A 25345-nucleotide genomic window follows, 5' to 3' on the forward strand; every position below is an offset into this window, starting at 1 on the left:
TACCGCAGAGTAACTAAGCCCATGAGCCACAACTACTGAGCCCATGTTCCAGAGCCCAGGAAGCACAACCACTGAACCCGTACGCCACAGCTACTGAAGTCCAAGCACCGTAGAGCCCGTGCTCCACAAAATGAGAAGCCACGATAAAAAGCCTGCACACTGCAACAAGGAATAGACCCCTCTTGCCGCAACTAGAGGAAAGCCTGTGCTGCAACAAGGACCCAGCACAGCCAAAAAAAAAAATTTGCTTACAAAAACCAATTTGTGTAGTGTTTTATCCTGTAGTTCATTTGTGGTTTCTCCTTTGATCCTTCAGTTTTTGAAGTGTCCATTTCCACATATTTGAGTTTTCCAGCAGATAACAGTCTTCTGTTCTGTTACCTACATTTCACTGTGGTCAGACTACATTCTTTGTATGATTTCAACCTTTTTTTTATTGAGACTTGTTTTACAGTCTAACACGTGGTCTCTCCTGGAGAATGTTCCACATGCACTTAAAAATAACAGGTACTCTGCTTCTGTTGGGTGAACCGTTCTGTTAGGCCTAGTTGGCTTTTTTTTTTTTTAAGATGTGTATTTGGTATGTACATTGTGCTTAGTCGCTCATTTGTGTCCAACTCTGTGACCCTTTGGACTGTAGCCCTCCAAGCTCCTGTCTGTGGGATTCTCCAGGCAGGGGATCTTCCTGACCAAGGAACAGAAACCTACATCTCCTGTCTTCAACACTGTAGGCACATTCTTCACCTGCTGAGCCATCAAGGACTTACTGGGATATACAATACATGAAGCATGTGAAACTCATGCAACCGCCACTCCCCTTGAGGATCAGGACCCCATTGATACTACCACCCTCCCTGGACACACCCATGCTGTTCCGACAGGGAGCACTGTGGCCAACATGTCGACCATCTTGCTTCCCTTCATCACTGCCTCATGTGTGTGAATCCATGAAATGTATATATTTGGTGTCATGTTTTGTAGAACGCCATCACATTTCATCAGCTCCCACAACTTAATTTCATCCTGCTCTGTTTGAGGAGACGCTGCAGTGACACCGGAGCTCGGCCCTGATGGTGTGCACTTGCCCCTCAGATCCTCCACTGCCACCCCCCGCCCTGGGTGGAGTTTGAGTAGCTAGAAGCATCTTGGCTCATCCCCACCTCCTGGTCTCTCCACTCCACCCAACATCCAGAATGTTACAGGCTGACGCTGCAGAGGCCCGGTGAGACCACAAGGTGGGACAACATTCCCAACTATGCCTAATGTCCCCCAGAACAGGTAGGGGAGCACGCCCCCCCACCCCTAGGGGTGGGCTCTGCTGGGCCTGTCCCTGATCCCGCTGCCTACCTGTCCTTAGGGTGGGCTTCTGGGCAAACCCTGGGGGCACTGTTCCTCCCTAAGCCTTTCTCTCCTTTTGTACCCTTGGGCAGGAACATGGCTGCAGAGGGATAGGAAGGCGCACACCTGGGGTTTCAAGATGTCAGTGGGCAACTTGGAGCTCCCCCGTCCTGGACACTGCCCCTCGTCCACTGGGGCCGGTCTCTGGGTGTGCTACCCCCTCTCCCTGACAGGGCTCATAAGCCTTTTCTGCTGGACTGGAAGGCCCATGGGGCCACTTGGGCAGTGAGCACACAGATGAACCAGTGTCCAGCTGGTCAGGCACTCAGACCCTGCTCCTTGGCCCCACAGCTGCTCCACGCCTGAGGCAAGCCCACACGGTGACGTGGTGGCAGATGTGTCTCCCAGCCCTGGTGACACTTCATAAATAGCTCTCTAGCCAGAGCCAACTTGGAAAATTCCAGGGACAAGGAAATTTACCTCGGGTTGCAAATAGCTGGGCCTTGCCTTAAGCAGGGAGCCCCGCCCATGTGTGGTAAGCAGGTTGAGCAGGAAGGAGGGACTTGGCAGGCCCACCACGAGGGAGTCCTTTAATAGAGACAGGCAGACAGGGGACACGACTTGGCCCTGCACCTAGAGTGTGGTGGCCCCTCCTCCCCCACCTGGCGTGGCCCCAGGGTGGACGTGGGAGGACAGGTGGATTTAAAAAACACTGTGGGACCAATTCTTCACTCGTACAGAAAAGGGCAACTTGGGGGGAACAGGCTGCTGGAGAATCTGCACATGGAGCTGAGTCTGAGCCCAACCGCCAGTAGGAGGGAGCCTGCTGCCCCCCACCCCTCCCAGCCTGCACATGGGTGAGGGCAGGAGCCCATGGAGACCCACGCTGCACAGAGGGACCAGCCACCCTACATCTATTAGTGTTTCTACACTATGTACACTATTGTGCTTTAGAGCCCCCCACCCCCAGCCTCAGCCTGAAGCCCCTGCCATAGCAGGTTGGGCGAGACTAGGCCCCAGGACAGAGTAACCCCCTCCTTGCTGGCCTAGGGCCAAACGGGTCATTGAAACAGAAAGGTCAACGCTGGACAAGATGCAGGCTGGTGGGAGCAAGTGGGGTGGGGGGCCTGGGTGAGGCTGGAGTTCAGGGGTGGTGGGTATGCATGAACCAGGCAGGGCTGGACAAGCATGGGCTGGTACAGATGGGGGCAGGGCTGGGCATCTCCTCAAAAACAGTTCTGCAGCTGCAAACTGGGCCAGTGAGAACCCTGCCCCAGGGCTCCGCTCCCAGCCAGTGCAGTGCGGCCTCCAGCAGCCAGGTGTCAGGGGCGGGTCCCAGCTCCAGGTGTACACGTGGGGAGGGCCGCTGGTGTCAGGTGGGGCTGGGCTGGAAAGAAGGGTGCGAGACATTGGTGGGCATGTCTCTGCCAGCCAGGTGGTCGACGGATAGGGTCAGTTGTTCTCGAAGAGAGAAAGCAGGTCATCGTTGCTGTTCGTGGGGAGGTCAGGTGGGCCCAGGTAGGACAGCAGCTCATCAGGGTTAGTCAGTTCTGGAAGCAGCTGGGGACAAAGCAAACCTGATAGCAGCTCTGGCCTCAGACCTGCCTCATCATCCCAACCGGGTCCCCAGGCCCAGCCGGGAAGTGGGGTGCCCCCCCGCTAGCCTCCAACACAGGCTAGCACCAGAGCCCCTCAGTCTGCTCCTCACAGGGCCTCTTCCTGCCGAAGACTGCTCTGCAACCGGGAATCACTTTTGTTAAGCTGTCCAAGGGCAACATGGAACACCCCGGCCCGTGAGGGGTCCTGAACACGAACAGCATGAATGCAGAAGGTAGAATTTTCTGCTTTGAGCTGTGCTTTCCACATTTTTTCACACTGAACTTTGTATTCATTTATCAGGATGGAGGGACAATCACCTGTCTTTTATGCACTGGTTCTGGCTCGCACACCACCTGTGAGTCAGACAAGTCAAGTCAGACCCTTGTATCACTGGCCACAAGCCAAGTCTTCCCGGGGACTCTGCATGTGCCATGTTGGCGCGCAGGGCCCGAGAACCAGATGCCTGGACACAATCACCCCACAGCTACTCTGGACACCTGACACTCAACAAAAATGCTGGCATCACCCAGCCAGCTCTCCCCGTCTGGAAGCCATGGAGGAGTCACTGTCTTTCCTTCTGTGAAGTGCACGGACCCTGGGGACAACAGATAAGCACCCCCGATCCCCAGCTCCAAGTGCTCCCCAGCACAGGACCCAGTACTCACCTCCAGAGCCGGTTCCGGGGCCTCCCCTGCCCCAGACACGGGGGGCCCCATCATGCCTGTGGCAGCACTGAAGGCCAGCTCGCTGAGAGGCCCCGAGTTCACTGGGCCCAGAGCTGGCCGGGATGCTGGGGGAGGGTTTGGATGATGCAGCTGGGGCCCTGGGGGGCCTCCAAGGTTAGGGGCGTGCAGCCCTGGGGGCCCGGGGTTATGGGCTGGGTCCAGGTGACCTGCTGGTGCCATCTGAGGAGGAGAGAATAACCTAGTAAAACGGCTTGAGGGCTCCCTGGGGGGACACCTGCACAGCCCCTCGACTTGACACTGACCTGGCCTGGGAGGCAGGGGCCGGACTTCTCTGGCGTCAGGAGGTTGCTGGGGATGTCGGGTTGATAGGAGACAGGCGGAGGCCCTGGGGTGAACTCAGTCAGGGTTGGGGTGCTGGGTGTGGTGGGTGGGAAGGATTCGGGGAAGGTCCCGGGTCCCAAGAAGCTGGAACCTGAGAGAGGAGAGCCAGGTCCAGGTGAGGGCAGGGGGCTCACGCTGGCCAAGCCACAAGGGCAGACTGGCCACAGCACGGGTGGGACTCACTGCGCTCGCCCAGAGGATGTTGGCCTTTATGGAAGTTGCTACTTGGGCAAGGGCATTTCTTCTCGTTGCTGCTGGGGGAAGTGGTCATGACACTGCCAGGAGGCTGTGAGGGGACAGGAATGGGACCCACCACACCCAGATACTCCCACCCGCAGGCCTGGATGGGGCTGGTCTGGAAGTGTGCCAACACAGACCTCTGTTCCAAACCTCTGGAGAGGTGGGCACAGCCACAGCCCGGGCCCTGCTGCCGCCCATCCCCCACACCCAGCTGGGCATCTGTACCCCCAAGTCCCCAACCAGGCCCCCAGGCTTGTGGCCCTCAGAGCAATGCATTCACAGGCGGCAGACTGGTGGGAGAGGCTGGATCATCACCCAGGGGCCTAATTTTCCAGGGCGAGTCCCCTGTACTCACCCTGGCCAGGGTAGTCGCCAGGGGCCGGGGCTGAGGGGGGTTGCAGGGGGGTGAAGGGCGTGGCACCCGGGCCCAGGGCAGCGATCATCTCCATCACGCTGGGCATGAGCATGTGGGCAGGGCTCACAGTGCGGCAGCGCTTCAGCACTGGCCCATCTGGCTCTTCCTTGACGTGTAAGTCAGGCTTCACCGGCACTGGCTTCCAGCTGCACGTGGGGTCGATGGTGATCTCCTCGAAGTCAGAGCTGGGCGGGCACAGCGGGGCTGGTTACCAGCTGCCGTGCCGTCTCTCCCGGACCTGCACTGTTCCTAGGCCAACCTTCCACTCAAATGCTTGTGGCCGCCCAGCACGCTCCACGTGCCTGTGGCACCCAAGTTGGACGTGGATTCCGTCCACGGCCTGGAGCCGAGGCTGCTCCATGCTGAATCAGCACGGGGTGTCTCCCCGCCTGTCCCAGGGCTGCCCTCTGGGGCTGTAGGAAAGACTTACTTCTGAATGTAAATGAGAATGCCCAGCATGTACTGGTCCACCTCCAGGCCCTCCAGCAACGCCGTCTTGCTGTAGAAAACCAAGGGGACACAGCTCAGAAGGCTGGCCCGATCTCACCTGGGGCACGGGACCCATCACATCTCCACCCCCCGTGTGAGATGACCCTGCGTGAGGTCACTGCCTCGAGCAGCACCTTCCTTCCAGGCCTGTACTGTGAGCCCCACATCTGGGGCAGGCACTTCTCAGTGCTGATGGAAGGAAATGACTGTTAATAGTCCCTAAGGACGTGCCACCCACCCCCAGAGCCACGGGGACCATCTCTGACACACTCACTTGCACACGGGGCACCTCCAGGTCCCTCGCTCACAGTTAAGCTGTAAATAGGACTCCAGGTCAAAGCACTGCAGAGAAAGGGGAGACAGTTACTCACACTGGGGCTGGGGGTAACCCAGCCATGCCCTGCGAGCCAGCCCTGCAGTTTCAGGGACGTGGGGCTTATTTACTGCATGTTTGAGAAGGCGCATGTGCCAGGCTTTCACCATGGCACCATCCTCATGTAAGAGATAGGATGCCTACGGAGCCTTCATGGGAATGACGTGTGGCCAAAGCAAGAATTGGCCAACCGTGCTGATAGGGAACAACCTCCATGACGTACAGTGATGGGTATACTGCTTATGTAACCAAAAGGTGGGGAGTGAGGGGGAGGGTGCGGGTACTTGTCTTCCCACAGTGTTTCTGCAGAAAGAATCTGAGGTGCTGCTCCTGGGGGCAAGGCAGGGAGCAGACTGTGCCCTGCATCCCCAATGCTGTTTGAAATCGGAGCCCCAGGACTTCCCTGGTGGTCCAGGTGGGGCCATGCTCTCAATACAGGGGGCCTGGGTTTGATTCCCAGTCAGGGCACTCTATCTCACATGTTGCAACTCAGAGTTCACGTGCTGCAACTAAAGATTCTGCCCATAGTAACTGAAAGATCCCACATGGCCGCAACAAAGACTGAAGACCTGCACGCCACAACTAAGACGCAGTGCACCCAAGTAAGTAAATAAAAGAGTAAATGAGTAAAATGAGCCCCAAGAACCCAGTAAAACGGCTGTTATCCTTAGGATAATATTAGAAGAAACAAAAGCCCAGCCTGAGGGAAGAGGGCAGGGGAGCCAGGCCGCCTGTCCACTGGCTGGCCTGCCCTGCCGCCCACTAGCTGAGGTGCTCAGAGGCCACATCTGCCAAAAACAGTTAAACGGCAGCAAAATCTTTGGAAAAGCGCTGTGGTGACCACCCACCTGTATGTGGCGACAGTCGTGGCCCCGGGCAGGGAGCTGGATCCTGCGGAAGGTGATGGGGCACTTGAGGGCCACCTTGATGGCTGTCTGCTCCACCCCATCCTCTCCGTTGGGCCCTGGGGTGCCAGGGATGGTTCCGCTGCTGAAATTCCGCTTTACTGACACCAACAGGGGAAAGCAGGATGTGAGCAGGGGCAGCCAAGCAGGACTAGGCCACTGCTAGCTCAGCACCTCTGAGGGCCATTCTGGGACTGACCGCTACCCTCTGCACGGAGCCCCCGACCCAGAGGAGACAGCCTTGTCTAACATGTGGACGTGCCAGGTGTGGCAGTGGCCCCAGCAGGGCTGAGGAGCACGAGGGCCACTCACTCTTGGTGATGCAGTGCTCCGCGGGCAGGAGGCGCTTCTTGAGTAGGCCCTGCAGCACTGAGCGGACGGACGGCCGATGCACCAGCTGCAGCACGAAGAGGTGGGACTGCAACGGGAGGATGTGGTCGGCGGGGTGCGGCCCGGGGAGGCTATGTGCTGGCCCACTCTCTCTCACAGCTAATGCACAGGCAGGCTACTGCCGCGCCTCCCGGGCAGTCAGGAGCCCACACCCACAGCTATCGGTGAAGCTCACTGTGTGTCTGCACCAGTGTTCAACCAGGGCCTCTCTGTTGAAACACAATTATTCGAGAGGCCCCCGAGTGCACCCTGCCTACAGCATCCATTGGTATCCTATGCTGGGTCCACGTGATAACACCCTAGGCCCACAGGGCTGCATTAGGGCTGCCTTGCCTCTGCTCCCTCCCACCTAAGCTGATCAGAGCTGCGCATCTAAGTGCCTCTTCTAGTGCTGCATCTGGAGCTGCCGGAACCCAGATGACTCCTTCAGGGTCAGCTGGGACTCGGGACTTTGTGAGCTTCTTCCAGGAAAGAGGCAAGCTTAGCTTGCTTCTCTTACATAATTAACATTTGAAGCTTACACGAGCATCAAATCTAGTTACTGAACCTAACCGGAAAGCTGCCAGGACATTTTTAACTGAGACCCTTTTCTCAAAGGCCCATCACGGGAAGGAGGAGAGCCAGTGCCATCTTCTTCAGTGATGACGGCCCCACCCTGCCCTGCTACGGGCACTCACGCAGCAGCAGGCGGTGACAGTGATCTGGATGGTGTTGCGGCCCGGCTGGCACACGTGCTTCAGGTAAAGGGGCTTGTGGGAGGTCTTGTTGTCGCCGCGCTCGATGGTGAGCGGGGTGGCGTTGACGCTGACCTGCACAGAGGCTGGCCAGTTGGTGTTCATCTGCCGGTCCTCGTGGTGGTAGCACTTGAACTGCAGCTCCAAGTCAGGCCTGCATGGGGAGGACGGACGCTGAGAGTCAGGGGGCGGCAGGTGGGGCCGCAAGCCGTGGGGCAGGCGTCCGCTCACCTCAGCATCAGGGTCTTGTAGACGGAGTCTCGGAGCTGGAAGGCATGGTTGCTCACCGCCAGATTGTGCTGCAGGCGGAAGGGCTCCAGGACAACCCCATCCCGCACAGGGAAGGTCAGCCGCAGCTCGTCACAGGGGCCGCTGCCTGGAAGCAGGCCACGCAGGTGTGAGCAGGCCACCGGCCCTTGATGGCCACCAGGCCAGGTAGCCTGCCCCTGCCCCCATCATGGGGCCCATGGTGGAGGGGAGTGTGGCCCCTCGTCCCCTCCCATGGGGCTGGGGCTTAGGACAGCATCTCTCCTAGGACTCTGGGCTCAGCCTTCACCTCCAACGAAACAGGATCTTGGTGTCCTGCCATTCTTCCCTGCCTCAGTCACCTGGCCCAGTGATCCCTGCATCATGACTCTCGGAGAACACGCTCCCCACCCAAAAAGGTGGCGCTTCTGGTGCTTTCAGAGGGAGCAGGAGGCAGAAGAGGTATGAACGGGCCACCTGCCACCACCCCGGTGCTCAAGTCGGGGTTTTAAGACCCCAGTTGCTGCTGCTGCGGTGGTCTCCCAGATATCAGGAGTGGGCTTCTGGGGGCCCATACATACCCTGGAACCACACCCAAAACTTTGGGTACATGGCTATTTTTCTAGAGAGGTGATCTACACCTCAAATGGATTTGCAAAGAGCTCCATTAACAGAAAATAAAGGTGAAGCCCTCCCCTCACCCCTCAAGTTCTCTGCAGGACTCTCCAGAGCCTCCTGCCCACCTGTCCTGAGAGCAGACCTCACTCACCAGGTGGCGATGGATGTAAGTTGCTCACACTGGGCTTGAGGTCAGGCAGGAAGGGAGACTTGACCTCCTGGCTGGTAGACATGTAGGGGATGGTGCTGCCGGGGGTCATGGGTGGTGTGGGGCTCCCGGGCAGTGGGGAGCTGGGGTAGCCAGGGATGGAACGAGCCGGCTGTGGGGTAGAGCAAACAGCAGAGGTGGACTAGTAAGGGGGTGCTTATTCCTGGAGCACCCGCCGGGAACGGTCAGGGATGGGGGCAGCCCCAGGGGGGCTTGGTTGGGCCTCCACACGTCCTCCTGCTTGAGTGCCCTCTCTCCCTGCACCCACCCCGTGAGCCTCCCGCCCGCTTGCCCATCTGGCCATACCCCATTCAGGCCAGGCTGGCTGTAGCTGATGCTGCCCCCGTTGAAGCTGGCACCCTGCCCGTTGAACTGTTCTGCAGGCTGCAGGAGAGAAAACCGCGTGAGCCTGGGGCTGCCGCCTGCCTCTGAGCAGGGCCTGGAACTGACCCTAGGAGAGGGCTGGGGACAAGGGAACTCGGCACATGCATGGGTGGGTGTTGGCCTTTTTTCTTCTTTATACACTTTTTGGGTTTTCCAAATAATCTACAGGGAGCACACACAGATGTCATAATTTACAGAATTACCACTACAGAAAAAGAGCTGAGCCCACACATCAGAGGGATTTACAGGGAAGCCACAGAGGCTGAAAGGACATAGGTACTCACATCTCCTCGCCCTTCTCCAGCAGCACCTCTGTCACTCAGGCCCTTCCTGACCCCTCTGCCTGTCCCCTCGCTGGGCTACTTGGCAGCAAGCTGAGGGAATGGGGACACTTTTCCCTAAGGTGGCTTGGTACTTGCCTGATGCTCCGTGCTATTCCCTATACCATATCTCACGGTGTAGGAGCCTCTCAGAGAGGCTCCTTTCAAACCTGAACGCCTGTCCTGGGAGCTGCCCTACACTGGTCAGGACCTGTGAAGCTCGTGGCTGCCTGGTCACCTGAGCACTCTGGGGCCCACTCCCTAGCCGGCCCTGGCTGCCTCAAGGTCTGTCTGTGTCCCACAGTGCTGGGCGTGGGGCCAGCCAGGGTCACAGAGGCGGGGGTGAACCGGCCCTACCTTGTAGTGTGGTCCCGCAGGGCTGGCGGTGGACAGGGATGGGCTCGCGCCCTGCTGCAGGGGCAGCCTGTGCCCGGGGTAGGAGGATGGGGCAGGGGGCTGCCCAGGGCCAGGTACGTACTGGGTGGCACCAGGCGTATACTGGCCTCCTGGCAGGTACTGCTGCCCAGGGTACACCTGAAGAAGGAAGAGGCAAAATGCCAAGAAGAGGTGTCGGGGAAGCCGGTTCCCACAAGGGACGATGGTGTCCCTCATCAAGCATGGCCAGTTCTCTCACATACAATGGCTCTGATGGCCCTCGTGGGGAGGGAAGCCCAGCTACTCACCTCGCCCGAGTAGGCTCTCTTGACACCCTGTCGGGGCAGCGGCTGGGCCTGGGGGGGGCCCGGGTACCCTTGCTGGGGCAGGCGCTGCCCTGCATAGAGGGGCGCCATGCCCACTGCCCGGGTGGAGTTCATGCCCATGGAGCTCATGCTGGAGGGGCCCATCAGCCCTCCCACGCTGGCTGGGTTCATGCTGCTGGGCACGCTGGGCCCTCGGGGACCACCGTGCTGCAAGAACTGGCTGTTAAAAGACTGTCCAGCCCCCATCTGGGAAAAGAAGACAAGAACCATCCAGACCTTATCCACCAGTGTGGGCGCCACCCCCAAGCCCACCCCTTGCAGGCAGGCTGTCCCCAGCCCGGGTCCTCTCCCCTCAGCTCCCCACTCCTTTCCTGTCTCATCTTCATCACTCCTGGAATACAGCCTGCACGTCCCCAAGCCCTCCACCCTGGTTGCCTGACAGGCGCCCGTCTTCTGGGCCAGCACACATGGGCCACACAGGAGAAGCTGCGGGGCCTCACCGCTCCGTACTGGCTCAGCTCCTGACTCTGCTTCTCCTGGAGGGCGGCCACGGTGGCCGTGGCTGTGGCGGTGGCCGTGGCGGCGGCAGCAGCCACTGCAGCAGCCGCAGCTGCTTGAGTGAAGTCGGTGGATGGCCGTGTGGCGTGTGAGGGGAGGCCCAGGCCCCCCGGACCCCCTGGGCCACCTGCATACCTGCAAGAGACAGACGGCTCAGCTCAGAGGCACTTCCCTGGCCTCTCCTTGGGGGCACATGGCACCTATGGGGAGCCCCATTTTTTCCCAGACACCCCATCATTAGCTCGGGAGCTGGCAGGAGCAGCAGAGTCATAGTAACTCCTGACCACACAGTTCCCTGGTGCCCACCAAGCAAGAAGCATCGCCCCCCAGAGGGCTCCTGGCACACCTGCCAGGGGAGGAGGGCCCTGCTTACCCGGTAGTGAAGCCAGGGCCCCCGGGGTAGACCCCGCGGCCATACACCCCTTGTGGCACGTAGCCCTTGTTGGCACCACCCTCACCGAATGCCTGCTGTCCGAGGCACTGTGGGGAGCTCAGGGCGGAGCTGCCGCCTGCCATGCCGGGCATCACGGAGCTGCCGGGGGGGCTCCCTGCAGGGCCCATGGGGTTCCCCAAAACCTACAAGGAACCGAGAATCACTAAAGGAGACCATGCAAACAACCTGCTTCGTGCAGTGGTTCTAAAGTGGTGGAAAGAAGAGGCCTGGCAGGTGAGGAGGTGGAGGTGGGGGCAGAGGGGAGGGGTGGTCCAGAGGGGTCATGGGGAGCTGTGCACACGTCCGGGTGTGGAGGCCAGGATCCCATGCCATGCATGAAAGAGCTAGTCTCTGAGGACGTGGGAGACTCAAGAAGCCCTAGCTCCACGCCTCCAAGACCTAAGCTGGGCACTGACACCTCCCAGGGTGGGGCCAGGGCTGGGCTCACCTGGCTCTGTGCTGCGTTGCCAACTCCCCACACGGTTGTGACCACAGACAGTGATCCTGCTGGCTGAGTGGCACTCTGTTGCCAAGGCACCGCCTCATATGCGAATGGACCATCACTGCAGAGAGAGGCACAGGTGGAGAGCCTGGGTCAGGAGGCCTCAGGTGCCGAGAACCCCACCGGGGAGGATCTGAAGGCTGAGAGCAGCGGGGTCCCACTCTACCACCACCTTCCCACGTTCTGAGGCCTAAGAGGGGAGGGCAGCCGGAACCCCCACTCACCTGTGTGGTGCGGGGGGCAGGGCAGGTTTCATGGGGTTCATGGGGTTCATTGGCTTGGGAACAGCCTGAAGGCCAGGTCTGCGGGAGGCAGGAAGCGGCCCTCACCGGTGCTCACGTGAGACTTGGCTGCTCTGGCTGCAGGGACAAGGGGGACGGAAGTGCGTGGAGACGCACCTGGGAGAACCAAGCCCTGTCCTGCCTCTGCTCTGGAAGGTAGGGAGGGTGACGGGGACCTGGGGGCCCACTCGGCATGCGGGGGGAGCAGTCAGGCCACCCTGGCATTGGCCCGACCTTACACTGCCCACCCTGGCAAACCTCTGCTCGCACCACCCCTCTACATCTAGCCCAGAAGCTAGCATTAGCCCTTGCTGGTCAGGCCCTGCCACCACGAGCCCCTGGAATACCTTTGGAAGATGGAAGAAGGCTTTCTGATCCCCAAAACCTTCCACATTCCCCCTCCCTACCTGAAGGCGTGGATACACATAAAAGCCAGGGAGCATTCAGGACCCAACTGTCAGAATCCACCCCGGCTCCTCTGCTCCAACCACACACAAGGCCCCAGGGTGGAGGGCAAGGCCAGAAGCACACAGGGGGCCAACATGAGGCACTACCCCGCCCCATGGTGGGCAGGCCCTCCAGATGCCAGAGTCACAGGGTCAGCTATCCTCCAGCCAGATTGGGGGCTGGGGGTGTGTGTGTGGGGGACGCCTGCTGGAACTTGGTGTGGGGTCAGCAGCTCATCCTTGGCTGGCAGCGCCCCCACCCCAGGGCAGAAGAAGGGTGACATGTGCCCACTCCCTCATTCTGAGGCCAAGGGGGCTGCCTGGGGCAGACCTGACCCCTACAGATTGCCTGACATCCTGGGTGATGATGCAACAAAGCAGGGACGCACACACAGCACAGTGGACAGAGGGCTGATGGTGACCCAGTGGACACTCATGGAACTTGTGTGCCAATGCTGGAAAGGGGGGATGCTTCCCCGCACCATGTGGGGCCAGCTCTCTTCCACTTAGCACCTCAGAAAACCAGCGAAGCAGTGGTTGGCTTCTCCTCCGGGCTGCCAACGCCTTCAGACACCACCACAAGCAAACCCTTCACCTACCAGGCTGAGGGCCCTTGCTGGCACTCCCAGGGCCACTTACACACACACACACACACACACACACACACTAGCTACACACACACACACACACACACACACACACTAGCTAACTTGCAGAGGTTCAGTCTGGCCTCCTCAGAACTCATACAGAAGCGAGCGGGCAACCCTGGGACTCACTCAAGCCCAGAGCTCACACTCCGTCCAGGCCCCCCACAGAGCACTGGGGTAAGCAGGTCCCGGAACTGGGAGGGGAGGTGATGGATTAGACAAGCAGAGGAAAGAGGCATCTGGTGGGCTTGTCCACCTCATACCTGACCCTGCCCCCCTTCCCTATGGTCCTCCCCAGAGGAGTCAAGCTCCAGACCATGTGACAACCAGGAAGCAGAGGCCAAAAAAGCAAGGGGCTGGTGGCTCCAGAAGGCTCAGGGGTCGCTGGACTCGGGCCTGGGAGCCAGAATCACCCAGCCAGGCAGGGGAAGGCTGGTGGTCCCCAGTGGGGGCAACCACCAGGATGGTGACACTGTAATGAGGGATGGGGGGAGCTGCCAAAAGATAGAAACTCCCCCCAGACCTGCTGAGTGGGGCCTGGAGCAATATATGGGGTTTTCAGGACTTAGAACATAGGCAGGCTACTCTAGACTGTGGTGTTGGCAGGGGGATTGACTCAGAGGTTAACAGAACAAACTAGGCAACTCAATAGAGACCCACGCAAACATACCCAATGGACAAAGTTTTTGACAAAGATGCAAAAAGGAGGAAAGACAGTATTTTCAACAAATGGTGCCGGACCTACTGGACATGCAAATGCAAAAGACAAACATAAACCAAAAAAACCCCCTAAACTTAGAAATTAACTTGAAGTGGGTCATAGATTTTAAACATATAGCACAAAATCATAAGAACTTTCTTAGGTTTGACACCAAAAGCATGATTCATAAAAGGAAAAATTGAATATTTCTGTTCTGTGAAAGACCCCACAAAGAGGATGAAGAGATAAGTTACAGACTGGAAGAAATATCTGCAAGCCACATATCTGACAAAGGACAAGTATCTAGAATGTATAAAGAACTCTCAAAACACAAAAGTTAAAATTAGAAGACAGGCAAAAGATATGGAGACATTTCACCAAAGAGGATGTACAGATGGCAAATAAACATCCGAAAAGATGTTCACCACCACTGGCCATCAGAGAAATGCAAATTAAAACCACACCGAGGTATCGCTACACACCTACCACGATGGCTAAAACAAAAAAAAAACAGTGTGATTTCCCTGGTGGTTCAGTGGCTAAGACTCTGCATTCCCAATGCAGGGGGCCTGGGTTGGATCCCTGGTCAGGGAACTAGATCCCACATGCTGCAAAGATCCCACATGCCACAATTAAGACCTGTCACAGCCAACAACAAAAAAAGTGACACCATCAAATGCTGGCTAGGAGAAATTGGGTCTCTCATGCATGGGTGGTAGGAATATAAAATGGTACAGCCACTCTGAAAAATGATTTGGTAGTTTCTTATAAAACAAAGCATGCAGCTACTAGACAACCAGGGCTTCCCTGGTAGCTCAGATGGTAAGACTCCTCCTGCAATGAAGGAGACTTGGGTTTGATCCCTGGGTTGGGAAGATCCTCTGGAGGAAGGCATGGCAACCAGTATTCTTGCCTGGAGAATCCCCACGGACAGAGAAGCCTGGTGGGCTACAGTCAATGGGGTCGCAAAGAGTCAGACACGACTGAGTGACTAAGCACATAGCACACTATACAACTTAGCAACTGTATTCCTGAACATTTATCTCAGAGAAGGGTAAACCTAGGTTCACACAAAAATCTGTATGTGAATATTTATACAGTTTTATTCCTAATAGCCAAAGAATGGAAACGCAGATATCCTTCAATGGTGAAGAGTTAACCAACTGTGAGCCTGGAGGCATAAAAAGGTAGGGCTACTGATACAGGCACCAACCTGCAGGAATCTCCAGAGAACCATGCTGCGTGGAAAAAGCCAGTCCCCAAAGGTTACACATTTTATGATTCCCTTTACATAACATCCTTGAAATGACGGAATTACACAAATGGAGAGCACACGGTTGGCGGCCAGGGGTTAAACATGGGGAGCAGGGAAGCGAAGCCAATGGGAATATAGAAGGTGGGCATGGAATATCTGTATCAACTGTATTGATGGAGTTGTACTCTCCAGTGATGTTGTGCTACACTTTTACAAGATGTTACCACTAGGGAAACCCAGTAAAAGATACAGAGCTCTCTGTGTTATTTCTTGTAACATTTTAAGAATCTATAATTCTCTCAAACTACAAATTTAGTTAATGTACAAACACCACCAGCTCTATCTCCCCACAGAGATGCTCTGGGCCATCATTTCCCACACTGAAGCTGGCTGGATTGGCCAGGCCCACTTTGCTGTCCCAAAGGGAAGAGCAGGAAGAAGACAGGGCCCCCTGGCCCGGGTCAGAGTCCCAGGGCAGGCTGTGTTAGTTCACAACTGCAGCTTCTCCAACGGCAGCTCACCAGAACTCAGCCCCACTTTGAGTTCAGAGGGTGGAGTGAGGCCAAAGACTTGCATTTCCAGTAAGTTTGCAGGTGCTGCTGCTGGTACCACAGTTTGAAAGCCCCGGAGAGCTGGGGAGGAGGGGGGACAGGGCAGGTGCAGGGCGGGGGCCCCTGTGGAGGCTGCTGGTCTGGGGCCCAGTGCAGCTTCCTATATCACGTGAGTCTGGGGAATTCCACCCCTATGACTTCTCTGCTGTGGACAAGACCACAGACATTTCCAGTTCCCCCCGCCCCCGAGCTTACTGAGCGGGGGCAGTGACTTCCTGCCAAGCTCCTGAACCAAGTCAGCTCTCTTCCCTGACAAGCCCCAAACTCTCCAGGTTGGGGACTGGGGGACCCTCTGCTCCTGACAAAGGGAGAGAGATGTGGTGTGAGTGCAGACCCTCCTCCCACCTCCTGGCCGTCAGAGGAAGAGTTAAGAAGGAGCCTGGGTGTGTGCAAGGCCAGGGCCAGCCTCTGGTGGCTTCCTGCTGGTGGGGGGCTTTCCCTGTACATCAGCTCTCACTGGAAGCCAGGACCTTGGCAGAAAGCCCTGGTGTGATGTCAGTCTAGAAGGCCACATGGCTTTCGGGGGGTCAGATCACATTTTTCTCCAGTAAAAGAGCTACAGACAACTCACTTCTCACACCCCCCTTTCCCAGGACCTCAGAGCATCCGCACTGCTGCCTCCAAAGGCAGATGTTACCATGGGTCAACCTCTTCTGCCCTCAGTCCATGCTCCTTGCCTAGGCACCCAGCAGCAGCACGCCTCACAACCACCCACCAGACCCCAGGAGGGCAGTGCCAACACAGTCATAGAGCAGGGACTCGCTGCCTCCTCCAGCACAGGGAATCCACAGTTACCGGTGACAGGCCCCAAACAGAGGAACACTGGAGTCAAACAGACTCAGAGAAGGGAAACTAACAGCTCAAGAGTCCCGGGAGGACATATAAGTGGGGGGCTCACATGCTCAAGTGGCTGAAGTCCTGCCCCTCGACTTGGAAGGCCACACACTGACTGGCTGAAGTGTTCAGAGTTCATTCAAGATGCCCAGGAAGGAGCTCTGCTCAACGGCTCAGGTGTGGGAAATTCCAGAGAACAGCTGAAGGGCTGCCCTGCCCTGAGCCTCAGTTTACAATGTGGAAAATGGGTATGTGGTGGCCACTCTAGGACCAAGAGAGGGGAGGACACATGACCCCCTTTAAATCATCAGCCCCGGCTCCCATCCTGGATCCAAGGGCTAGCGGACACTCCATGCGGAGGCCTGGCTGCCTCTGGAGATCAATCCTATGATCGGGAGTCCTCCCCAGGTACATCCTACCAGTCCTTCTGAATCTGTCTCTCATTATCTCACCTTTCTCTTTCCAGCCAGGAGCCACCCTCTGGGTGTGACAAGTCCCCAAGGCCAGTACTCACTGGGTGAGGTTAGGAATCCTTCACCTATCCTGTTACCTCTGTCTAGCTTCTTCAAGGGAAGCCCTCTGGTTCCAGTGTGACAGGATTTGGTGGGTGAGTCTGTGATCGCCCTATCAACTGTCTTACAGATTGAGTCACATGTTCTGTGTATTTCCCTGTGAAATCTTCTGAGATAATACAAATGACTTAAATACATCACCATGGATATTCCGCAACTATCAGGAAGAGAGTACAGGGAACACGACGTAGGGGAGCAGGTCTAGGGGAGGCAAGGAACGTTCGGAGGAGCAGGGTAGGGGGGTACAGGGCAGCGGGGAGCAGATGGGGGAGGCTAGGGTAGGACACCCCTAGGAGGGAAGGCTGGACACGGTCCCGCCTGAGCTTCAGTATGTCCTGTTGGGAAAACAGTATTTCCACCAAAATCTCGGCTGGGGGCTGAAATGTTAGGGTCGCCAGCCCCAGAGCACACCTTCGCGGGTCTCACATCTCGTGCCAACGGCACGCACGGCCCGGAGGGGCCCTAAAGGTGAGCCTTCAGGCCACAGCGCAGAAAGGAGGGAGCGGGGCCAGTTTGGGTGAGGGCCCGTGTGAGGCTCCTGCCCAGACACCTTGGGCGCTTGGACGGATTCCGGCCAGCCGCAACAAAGGCTCAGGTGAGGGGTCGCCTCGGCGCGCAGCGGGCCAGTCGGCCCAGGACCACGACGCACGCGCCGCAGGTGCGGCAGGTGGGCGGCAGGGCCGGCTCCAGCCCCGTCGGGGCCCCGCCGAGGCGATGCAGCGCCGGGCCCGGGGACGCCGCACCTGCCGCCTCCCGCACCTGCCGCACCTGCCGCCCCCGCCGCCCGCACCTGCCCGCCTGGTCCGCTCACCTCCTCGCCGCCCGGCCCGGCCCCTCGCCGCTGCGGCCCCCGGTCCGCGCTGCTCCATGCGCTCAGCCCGCCCTCAGCGCCGCCCGCCGCCCCGGGGCTGCCGCCGCCCGCGCCATCGCGCCGCCGCCCGCTCCGAGGGCACAATGGAGCCGCCGAGTCGCTCATGCATATGCATGACGCCGCGCGCCGGCCCCGCCCCCAGGCCAGAGCAGTGGAGCCCCGAGACAGCGTTCGGGCGCGGGTGGCCGCGGGCCTGCGCAAGCTAGGGCGGCTGGCCGGCCAGGAGCGGGGCAGGGAGGGAGGACGGCTTGGGGATGACCTGCGCTCCCCGCCCCTTCCACACCTTTCCAGGCGCAGCGTCTGCGGAGTCACCAGCGCTTGCTCTCCGCTCTCTGCCGGGGCGGAGCAGAGGAGGCGGGGCCTGAAAGAGGGCGGATCCAGGAGGAGGGGTGGAACCGGGCGGGGGGGAGGCGGGGCCTGGAAGAGGGCGGAGTCTTGTCGGAGGCCGGGTCTGCGGAGGTGACCCCGTGTCAATGGGCCACTTCTGGGAAGTGTCTTGTAGGAAAAACCACGCGGAATCACACAACGCATTCTCCTCACTGTTCTCTCATCTTCCTAGAGTGCGTCCTGTTGAAACATTGTTAGTCACTCGACTTCTAGCCAGATGAAGCAACCTCTCTAGTGGGTTGGCATCTCCATATGCTATTATCAGTCTTTAAGTTATTCTCGACTATTATCTACCTTTCCTTTAGGAAGACCACATTCTCCTGATTACCCACTTTTTTTTTTTTTTTTATTGTAGTAAAATACAGCAACAAAGTTTACCATCCTTACCAGTTTTAAGTGTACAGTGGTGTTAAGCACATTCCCCACTATCACATATCCATCACCACCCATAGCTTTTTCATCTCCTAAAAGTGACACTTTGTACTCATCAAACAATAGTTCCCCATCCGCCTCCCACCCACCATTCTACTTTCTGTCTCTGAATCTGACTCCTCTAGGAACCTGATAGAAGTGGAATCATACAGTATTTGTCCATTTGTGACTGATGTCTTGAAAGTCACTCAGTCATGTCCAACTGTGACCCCATACTCTCTAAGCCAGAATACTGTAGTGGGTAGCCTTTCCCTTCTCCAGGGGATCTTCCCAACCCAGTGATCGAACACAGGTCTCCCATACTGCAGGTGGATTCTGTACCTGCTGGGCCAAAAGGGAAGCCCAAGAATACTGGAGTGGGTAGCCTATCCCTTGGACAGCAAGGTGATCAAACCAGTCAATCCTAAAGGAAATCAGTCCTGAATATTCATTGGAAGGACTGATGCTGAAGCTGAAGCTCCAATACTCTGGCCACCTGGTGCAAAGAACTGACTCATGGAAAAGACCCTGATGCTGGGAAAGATTGAAGGCAGGAGGAGAAGGGGAGGACAGAGGATGAGACGGTTGGATGGCATCACTGACTCGATGGACATGAGTTTGAGCAAGATCCGGGAGTTGGTGATGGACAGGGAGGCCAGGCGTACTGCAGTCCATGGGGTCGCAAAGAGTTGAACACGACTGAGCGACTCAGCTGAACTGAACTGAATGTCTTGAAGGTTCATTCACATTACAGCTTGCATAATTTCTCTCCTTTTAAAGGCTGAACAGTATTTCATTTTTGTGTGTATACCACCTTTTGTCTATCCATTCCTCCATTGATGGATGCCTCATAATTAACTTGTAATAATGCTGAAATTTCTTCCCTCAAGGCTACCTGAACTCTGTATCTTTTGAGAACCATTACTTCATTGAACAAATATGGTGGCCTGCTGTACCAGGCACTGGGCTCTGAACACCCCAGTGACCATGATAGTAACTCCTCTCCTCCCTGCTCCCACTAGAAGGGACAAAAAGAAAGAAATGACTCACCAGGTAACAATCTGTCCATCAATGTGAGGGTTAGGAAGAAAAATAAAAGAAAACTGGAAGATGGGGACTGCTGGGAAATAGGTTAAAGAGCAGAGGCAGAGTCTCTGGAGAGCTGGCCCCAGAAGAGACCCACATGATGAGGGAGGCAGGCACCATGGAATATGACCTGCTTCTGCCTCCAGGAGGCTGTGAGTTTGGGGGAGTTGCTGGCAAGTTCCGGGAAGAGGCCAGAAATGGCCACAGTAGGGTCCTGAATTTGAACTCTGCAGGCAGGTCTGTTACCTCCCCAGTGTAACAGGCCTAGGAGATGCTGTTTGATGCTGGTTCCCTTCTGGATAGTGTTTTCATGTTTGACTATACAGATTGTTAGAAGACCCTCCCTTATTTACTGGGAAACATCTGCCTCCCTAAGGTCTTCCATCTACAACTGTATAAAATGAGAATTTTGCCTTGGAATCTTCTGTTGGAAGATAAACATGCCCAGTTCTTTTCTTTTTAAAAGTATTTATTTGACTGTGCTGGGTCTCAGTTGAGGCACAAGGAGTCTTCCATCTTTGTTGTGAAATGCAGGATCTTTATTTGCAGCATAGGAACTCTTAGTTGTAGCATGTGGGATCTAGTTCCCTTGAAACCATAGGTTCAAGAGTGGGACTTGAACCTATGTGCTGGAACTCAAACCCAGCAAAAACCCATTTGGGGCTCGAACCCACGTGGCCAGTATTTGAACCCAGCCAAAACCCTGCATGGAATTAGAACCCAGCCAAAACCCATGGAACCTGATTTCAGGACCTAATGAAGCTCAGGTTCTTGATGTCTCATTGCAGAAAGAATCCAGTGAGAGACAAAATGATAGGTAAGAAGTGGATTTATTCAGATTCAGAGAGAAGCACACTAGACAGACAGAGTTTGTGGGCCATTGCAGAGGGCACGTGCTGCTGCAAAATGTGGCATGGTTAGTTTTATGCGCTGGGTAATTTCATATGCTAATGAGTGGGAGGATTATTCCAACTATTTTGGGAAAGGGGTGGGAATTTCCAGGAACTGGGTCACCACCCACTCCTTGGTCTTTTGACAGTGCCTTGGAACTGCCATGATTTAGGTCATACCTGAATGATGTAGTGGTTTTCCCCACTTTCGTCAATTTAAGTCTGATTTGGCAATAAGGAATTCATGATCTGACCCACAGTTAGCTCCCCATCTTGTTTTTGCTGACTGTATACAGCTTCTCCATCTTTGGCCGCAAAGAATACAATCAATCTGATTTCGATGTTGGCCATCTGGTGATGTCCGTGTGTAGAATCTTCTCTTGTGTTGTTGGAAGAGGGCGTTTGCTATGACCAGTGCATTCTCTTGGCAAAACTCTATTAGCCTTTGCTCTGCTTCATTCCATACTCCAAGGCCAAATTTGCCTGCTACTCCAGGTGTTTCTTGACTTCCTACTTTTGCATTCCAGTCCCCTATAATGAAAAGGACATCTTTTTTGGGTGTTAGTTCTAAAAGGTCTTGTAGGTCTTCATAGAACCATTCAACTTCAGGTTCTTCAGCATTTCTGGTCAGAGCATAGACTTGGATTACCGTGATATTGACTGGTTTGCCTTGGAAACGAACAGAGATCATTCTGTCATTTTTGAGATTGCATCCAAGTACTGCATTTTGAACTATCTTGTTGACCATGATGGCTAACTCCATTTCTTCTAAGGGATTCCTGCCCACAGTAGTAGCTATAATGGTCATCTGAGTTAAATTCACCAATTCCAGTCCTTAGTTCACTGATTCCTAGAATGTCGACGTTCACTCTTGCCATCTCCTGTTGGACCACTTTCAATTTGCCTTGATTCATGGACCTAACATTCCAGGTTCCTATGCAATATTGCTCTTTACAGCATTGGACCCTGCTTCTATCACCAGTCACATCCACAACTGGGTGTTGTTTTTGCTTTGGCTCCGTCTCTTCATTCTTTCTGGAGTTATTTCTCCACTGATCTCCTGTAGCATATTGGGCACCTACCGACCTGGGGAGTTCATCTTTCAGTGTCCTAACTTTTTACCTTTTCATACTGTTCATGGGGTTCTCAAGGAAAGAATACTGAAGTGGTTTGCCATTCCCTTCTCCAGTGGATCACATTCTGTCAGACCTCTCCACCATGACCTGTCCATCTGGGTGGCCTCACATGGCATGGCTTAGTTTCATTGAGTTAAACAAGGCTGTGGTCCATATGATCAGATTGGCTAGTTGTCTGTGATTGTGGTTTCAATCTGTCTGCCCTCTGATGCCCTCCCCTCAGTGCCTACCATTTCACTTTGGTTCCTCTTACCTTGGACATGGGGTATCTCTTCACGGCTGCTCCAGCAAAGCATAGCTGCTGGTCCTGACCTTGGACATGGGGTAGCTCCTCTTGGCTGCTCCTGTGCAGCACAGCTGCCATCTAGTCAAGGCTATGGTTTTTCCAGTGGTCATGTATGGATGTGAGAGTTGGACTATAAAGAAAGCTGAGCAAAGAAGAATTGATGCTTTTGAACTGTGGTGTTGGAGAAGACTATTGAGAGTCCCTTGGACTGCAAGGAGATCCAACCAGTCCATCCTAAAGGAAATCAGTCCTGGGTGTTCATTGGACGGACTGATGTTGAAGCTGAAACTCCAATACTTTGGCCACCTGATGCGAAGAGCTGACTCACTTGAAAAGACCCTGATGCTGGGAAAGATTAAGGGCAGGAGGAAAAGGGGACGACAGAGGATGAGATGGTTGGATGGCATCATCGACTCAATGGACATGAGTTGGGGTAAACTCCAGGAGTTGGTGATGGACAGGGAGGCCTGGCATGCTGTGGTTCATGAGGTCACAAAGAGTCAGACTTGACTGAGCAACTGAACTGAACTGAACTGGAACTTCCATATTGGGAGCTTACCAAACTGGGGAGTTCATCTTTCAGTGTTATATCTTTTTGCCTTTTCATACTGTTCATGGGGTTCTCCAGGCAAGAATACTGAAACAGTTTGCCATTCCCTTCTCCACTGGACCATGTTTTGTCAGAACTTGCCACCATGACCCATCCGTCTTGGGTGGCCCTACATGGCATGGCTCATAGTTTCATTGATTAGACAAGGCTGTGGTTCATGTGATCAGTTTGACTGGTTTTCTGTGACTGTGGTTTTCATTTTGTCTGCCCTCTGAAGGATAAGGATAAGAGGCTTATGGAAGTTTCTTGATGGAAGAGACTGACTGTGGGGGAAACTGGGTCTTGTTCTGATGGCCATCCTCAGTAAATCTTTAATCAACTTTTCTGTAGATGGGCGGGGCTGTGTTCCCTCCCTGTTGTTTGACCTGAGACCCAACTATGGTGGAGGTAATGAAGATAATGGCGACCTCCTTCAAAGGTCCCGTGCACACACTGCAGCACTCAGTGCCCCCAACCCTGTAGTTGGTGACTGCTGACCCATGCCTCCACCAGAGACTCCTGGACACTCACGGGCAAGTCTGGGTCAGTCTCTTGTAGGGTCACTTCAGTATTCTTGCCTTGAGAACCCCATGAACAGTATAAAAAGGCAAATAGATATGACACTGAAAGATGAACTCCCCAGGTTGGTAGGTGCCCAATATACTACCAGAGAAGAGTGGAGAAATAACTCCAGAAAGAGTGAAGAGACAGAGCCAAAGCAAAAACAATGCCTAGTTGTGGATGTGACTGGCAATGGAAGTAATGTCTAATGCTGTAAAGAGCAATATTGCATAGGAACCTGGAATGTTAGGTCCACGAATCAAGTTAAATTGGAAGAGGTCAAACAGGAGATGCCAAGAGTGAACATCAACATTTTAGGATTCAGTGAACTAAAATGGACAGGAAAGGGCAAATTCAGTTCAGATGATCATTACTGTGGGCAAGAATCCCTTAGAAGAAATGGAGTAGCCCTCATTGTCAACAAAAGCACTTGAAATGAAGTACTTGGCGTGCAATCTCAAAAAGGATAGAATGATCTCTGTTCGTTTCCAAGGCAAACCAGTCAATATCACAGTAATTGAAGTCTATGCCCCAATCACTAATGCTGAAGAAGCTGAACAGTTCCATGAAGACCTACAAGACCTTCTAGAACTAACACCCAGAAAAGGTGTCCTCTTCATCATAGCAGACTGGAATGCAAAAGTAGTAAGTCAAGAGATACCTGGAATAACAGGCAAATTTGGCCTTGGAGTACAAAATGAAGCAGGGCAAAGGTTAACAGAGTTTTGTCAACAGAATGCACTGGTCATAGCAAACACCCTCTTCCAACAACACAAGAGAAGACTCTACACATGGACATCACCAGATGGTCAATACTGAAATCAGATTGATTATATTCTTTGCAGCCAAAGATGGAGAAGCTCTATACAGTCAGCAAAAACAAGATGGGGAGCTAACTGTGGCTCAGATCATGAATTCCTTATTGCCAAATTCAGACTTAAATTGAAGAAAGTGGGGAAAACCACTAGACCATTCATGTATGACCTAAATCAAATCCTTTATGATTATACAGTGAAAGTGACAAATAAATTCAAGGGATTAGATCTGATAGACAGAGTGCCTGAAGAACTATCAATGGAGGTTTGTAACATTGTACAGGAAGTGGTTTTCCCTACTTTCTTCAACGTAAGTCTGAATTTGGCAATAAGGAGTTCAAGATCTGAGCCATAGTCAGCTCCTGGTCTTGAGAAAAGTAATGCTCAAAATTCTCCAAGCCAGGCTTCAACGTGAACCATGAACTTCCAAATGTTCAAGCTGGATTTAGAGAAGGCAGAGGAAGCAGAGATCAAATTGCCAACATCTGTTGGATCATTGAAAAAGCAAGAGAGTTCCAGAAAAACATCTACTTCTGTTTTATTGACTAGGCTAAGGCCTTTGACTGTGTGGATAAAAACAAAATGGAAAATTCTTAAAGAGATGGGAATACTAGACCACCTTAACTGCCTCCTGAGAAAGCTGTATGCAGGTCACGAAGCCACAGTTAGAACCAGACATGGAACAACAGACTGGTTCCAAATTGGGAAAGAGTACGTCAAGGCTGTATATTGTCACCCTGCTTACTTAATTTATATGCAGAGTACATCATAAGAAATGCTGGGCTGGATGAAGCACAAGCTGGAATCAAGATTGCTGGGAGAAATATCAATAACCTCAGATATGCAGATGACATCACCCTTATGGCAGAAAGCGAAGAAGAACTAAAGAGCCTCTTGATCAAAGTGGAAGAGGGGAGTGAAAAAGCTGCTTTTAAACTCAACATTCAAAAAATGAAGATCATGGAATCTGGTCACATCACTTCATGGCAGATAGATGAGGAAACAATGGAAACCATGACAGACTTTATTTTTGGGGGGCTCCAAAATCACTGCCAATGGTGATTGCACCCATGAGATTAAAAGACACTTGCTCCTTGGAAGAAAAGCTATGACCAACCTAGACAGCATATTAAAAAACAGAGACATTACTTTGCCAACAAAGATCCATCTAGTCAAAGCTATGGTTTTTCCAGTGGTCATGTATAGATGTGAGAGTTGGACCATAAAGAAAGCTGAGCGCTGAGGAATTGATGCTTTTGAACTGTGGTATTAGAGAAGACTCTTGAGAATCCCTTGGACTGCAAGGAGATCAAATCAGTCAATCCTAAAGGAAATCAGTCCTGAATATTCATTGAAAGGACTGATGCTGAAGTTAAAGCTCCAATGCTTTGGCCACCTAATGTGAAGTGCTGACTCCTTAGAAAAGACTAATGCTGGGAAAGATTGA

The 25345-nt window shown here is 54.4% G+C and overlaps 1 protein-coding gene across 4 annotated transcripts; it reads right to left on the reverse strand.

Moving 5' to 3' along the window:
- Positions 1 to 1901: 1901 nt before the first annotated feature.
- On the reverse strand, positions 1902 to 18071 carry ZMIZ2 (zinc finger MIZ-type containing 2). 4 transcript variants are annotated; one of them, XM_019958924.2, is made up of 20 exons: positions 18021 to 18071; positions 11745 to 11879; positions 11467 to 11581; positions 10959 to 11161; positions 10528 to 10720; positions 10010 to 10273; positions 9684 to 9860; positions 8929 to 9006; positions 8566 to 8734; positions 7782 to 7926; positions 7494 to 7704; positions 6739 to 6844; positions 6370 to 6527; positions 5423 to 5490; positions 5090 to 5158; positions 4600 to 4844; positions 3926 to 4095; positions 3603 to 3842; positions 3255 to 3290; positions 1902 to 2898 (listed from the first exon to the last, which is right to left on the reverse strand). In XM_019958924.2, the coding sequence occupies exons 2-20, from the start codon at positions 11792 to 11794 to the stop codon at positions 2791 to 2793; spliced, it is 2805 nt and encodes a 934-aa protein (XP_019814483.2). In that variant the 5' UTR covers positions 11795 to 11879; positions 18021 to 18071; the 3' UTR covers positions 1902 to 2790. The 4 variants fall into 4 exon arrangements, with proteins under 4 accessions (XP_019814483.2, XP_070644103.1, XP_070644105.1 ...); XM_070788002.1 differs by lacking the exon at positions 18021 to 18071 and adding an exon at positions 17678 to 17833; XM_070788004.1 differs by lacking the exon at positions 18021 to 18071 and adding an exon at positions 12209 to 12882.
- Between the last annotated feature and the right edge of the window lie 7274 nt (positions 18072 to 25345).

The sequence above is a fragment of the Bos indicus genome, chromosome 4 (assembly GCF_029378745.1).
Source record: "Bos indicus isolate NIAB-ARS_2022 breed Sahiwal x Tharparkar chromosome 4, NIAB-ARS_B.indTharparkar_mat_pri_1.0, whole genome shotgun sequence".
In the NCBI taxonomy this organism is placed as follows: Eukaryota; Metazoa; Chordata; class Mammalia; order Artiodactyla; family Bovidae; genus Bos; species Bos indicus.

Coding starts and splice junctions, on each gene's coding strand:
- ZMIZ2 (XM_019958924.2), bottom strand. CDS start 11,794: ATGAACCCCATGAACCCCATGAAACCTGCCCTGCCCCCCGCACCACAC. Junction 11,582..11,744: donor CTGCCCCCCGCACCACACAG/GTGAGTGGGGGT, acceptor CTCTCTCTGCAG/TGATGGTCCATTCGCATATG. Junction 8,735..8,928: donor GCCAGCCTGGCCTGAATGGG/GTATGGCCAGAT, acceptor TCTACCCCACAG/CCGGCTCGTTCCATCCCTGG.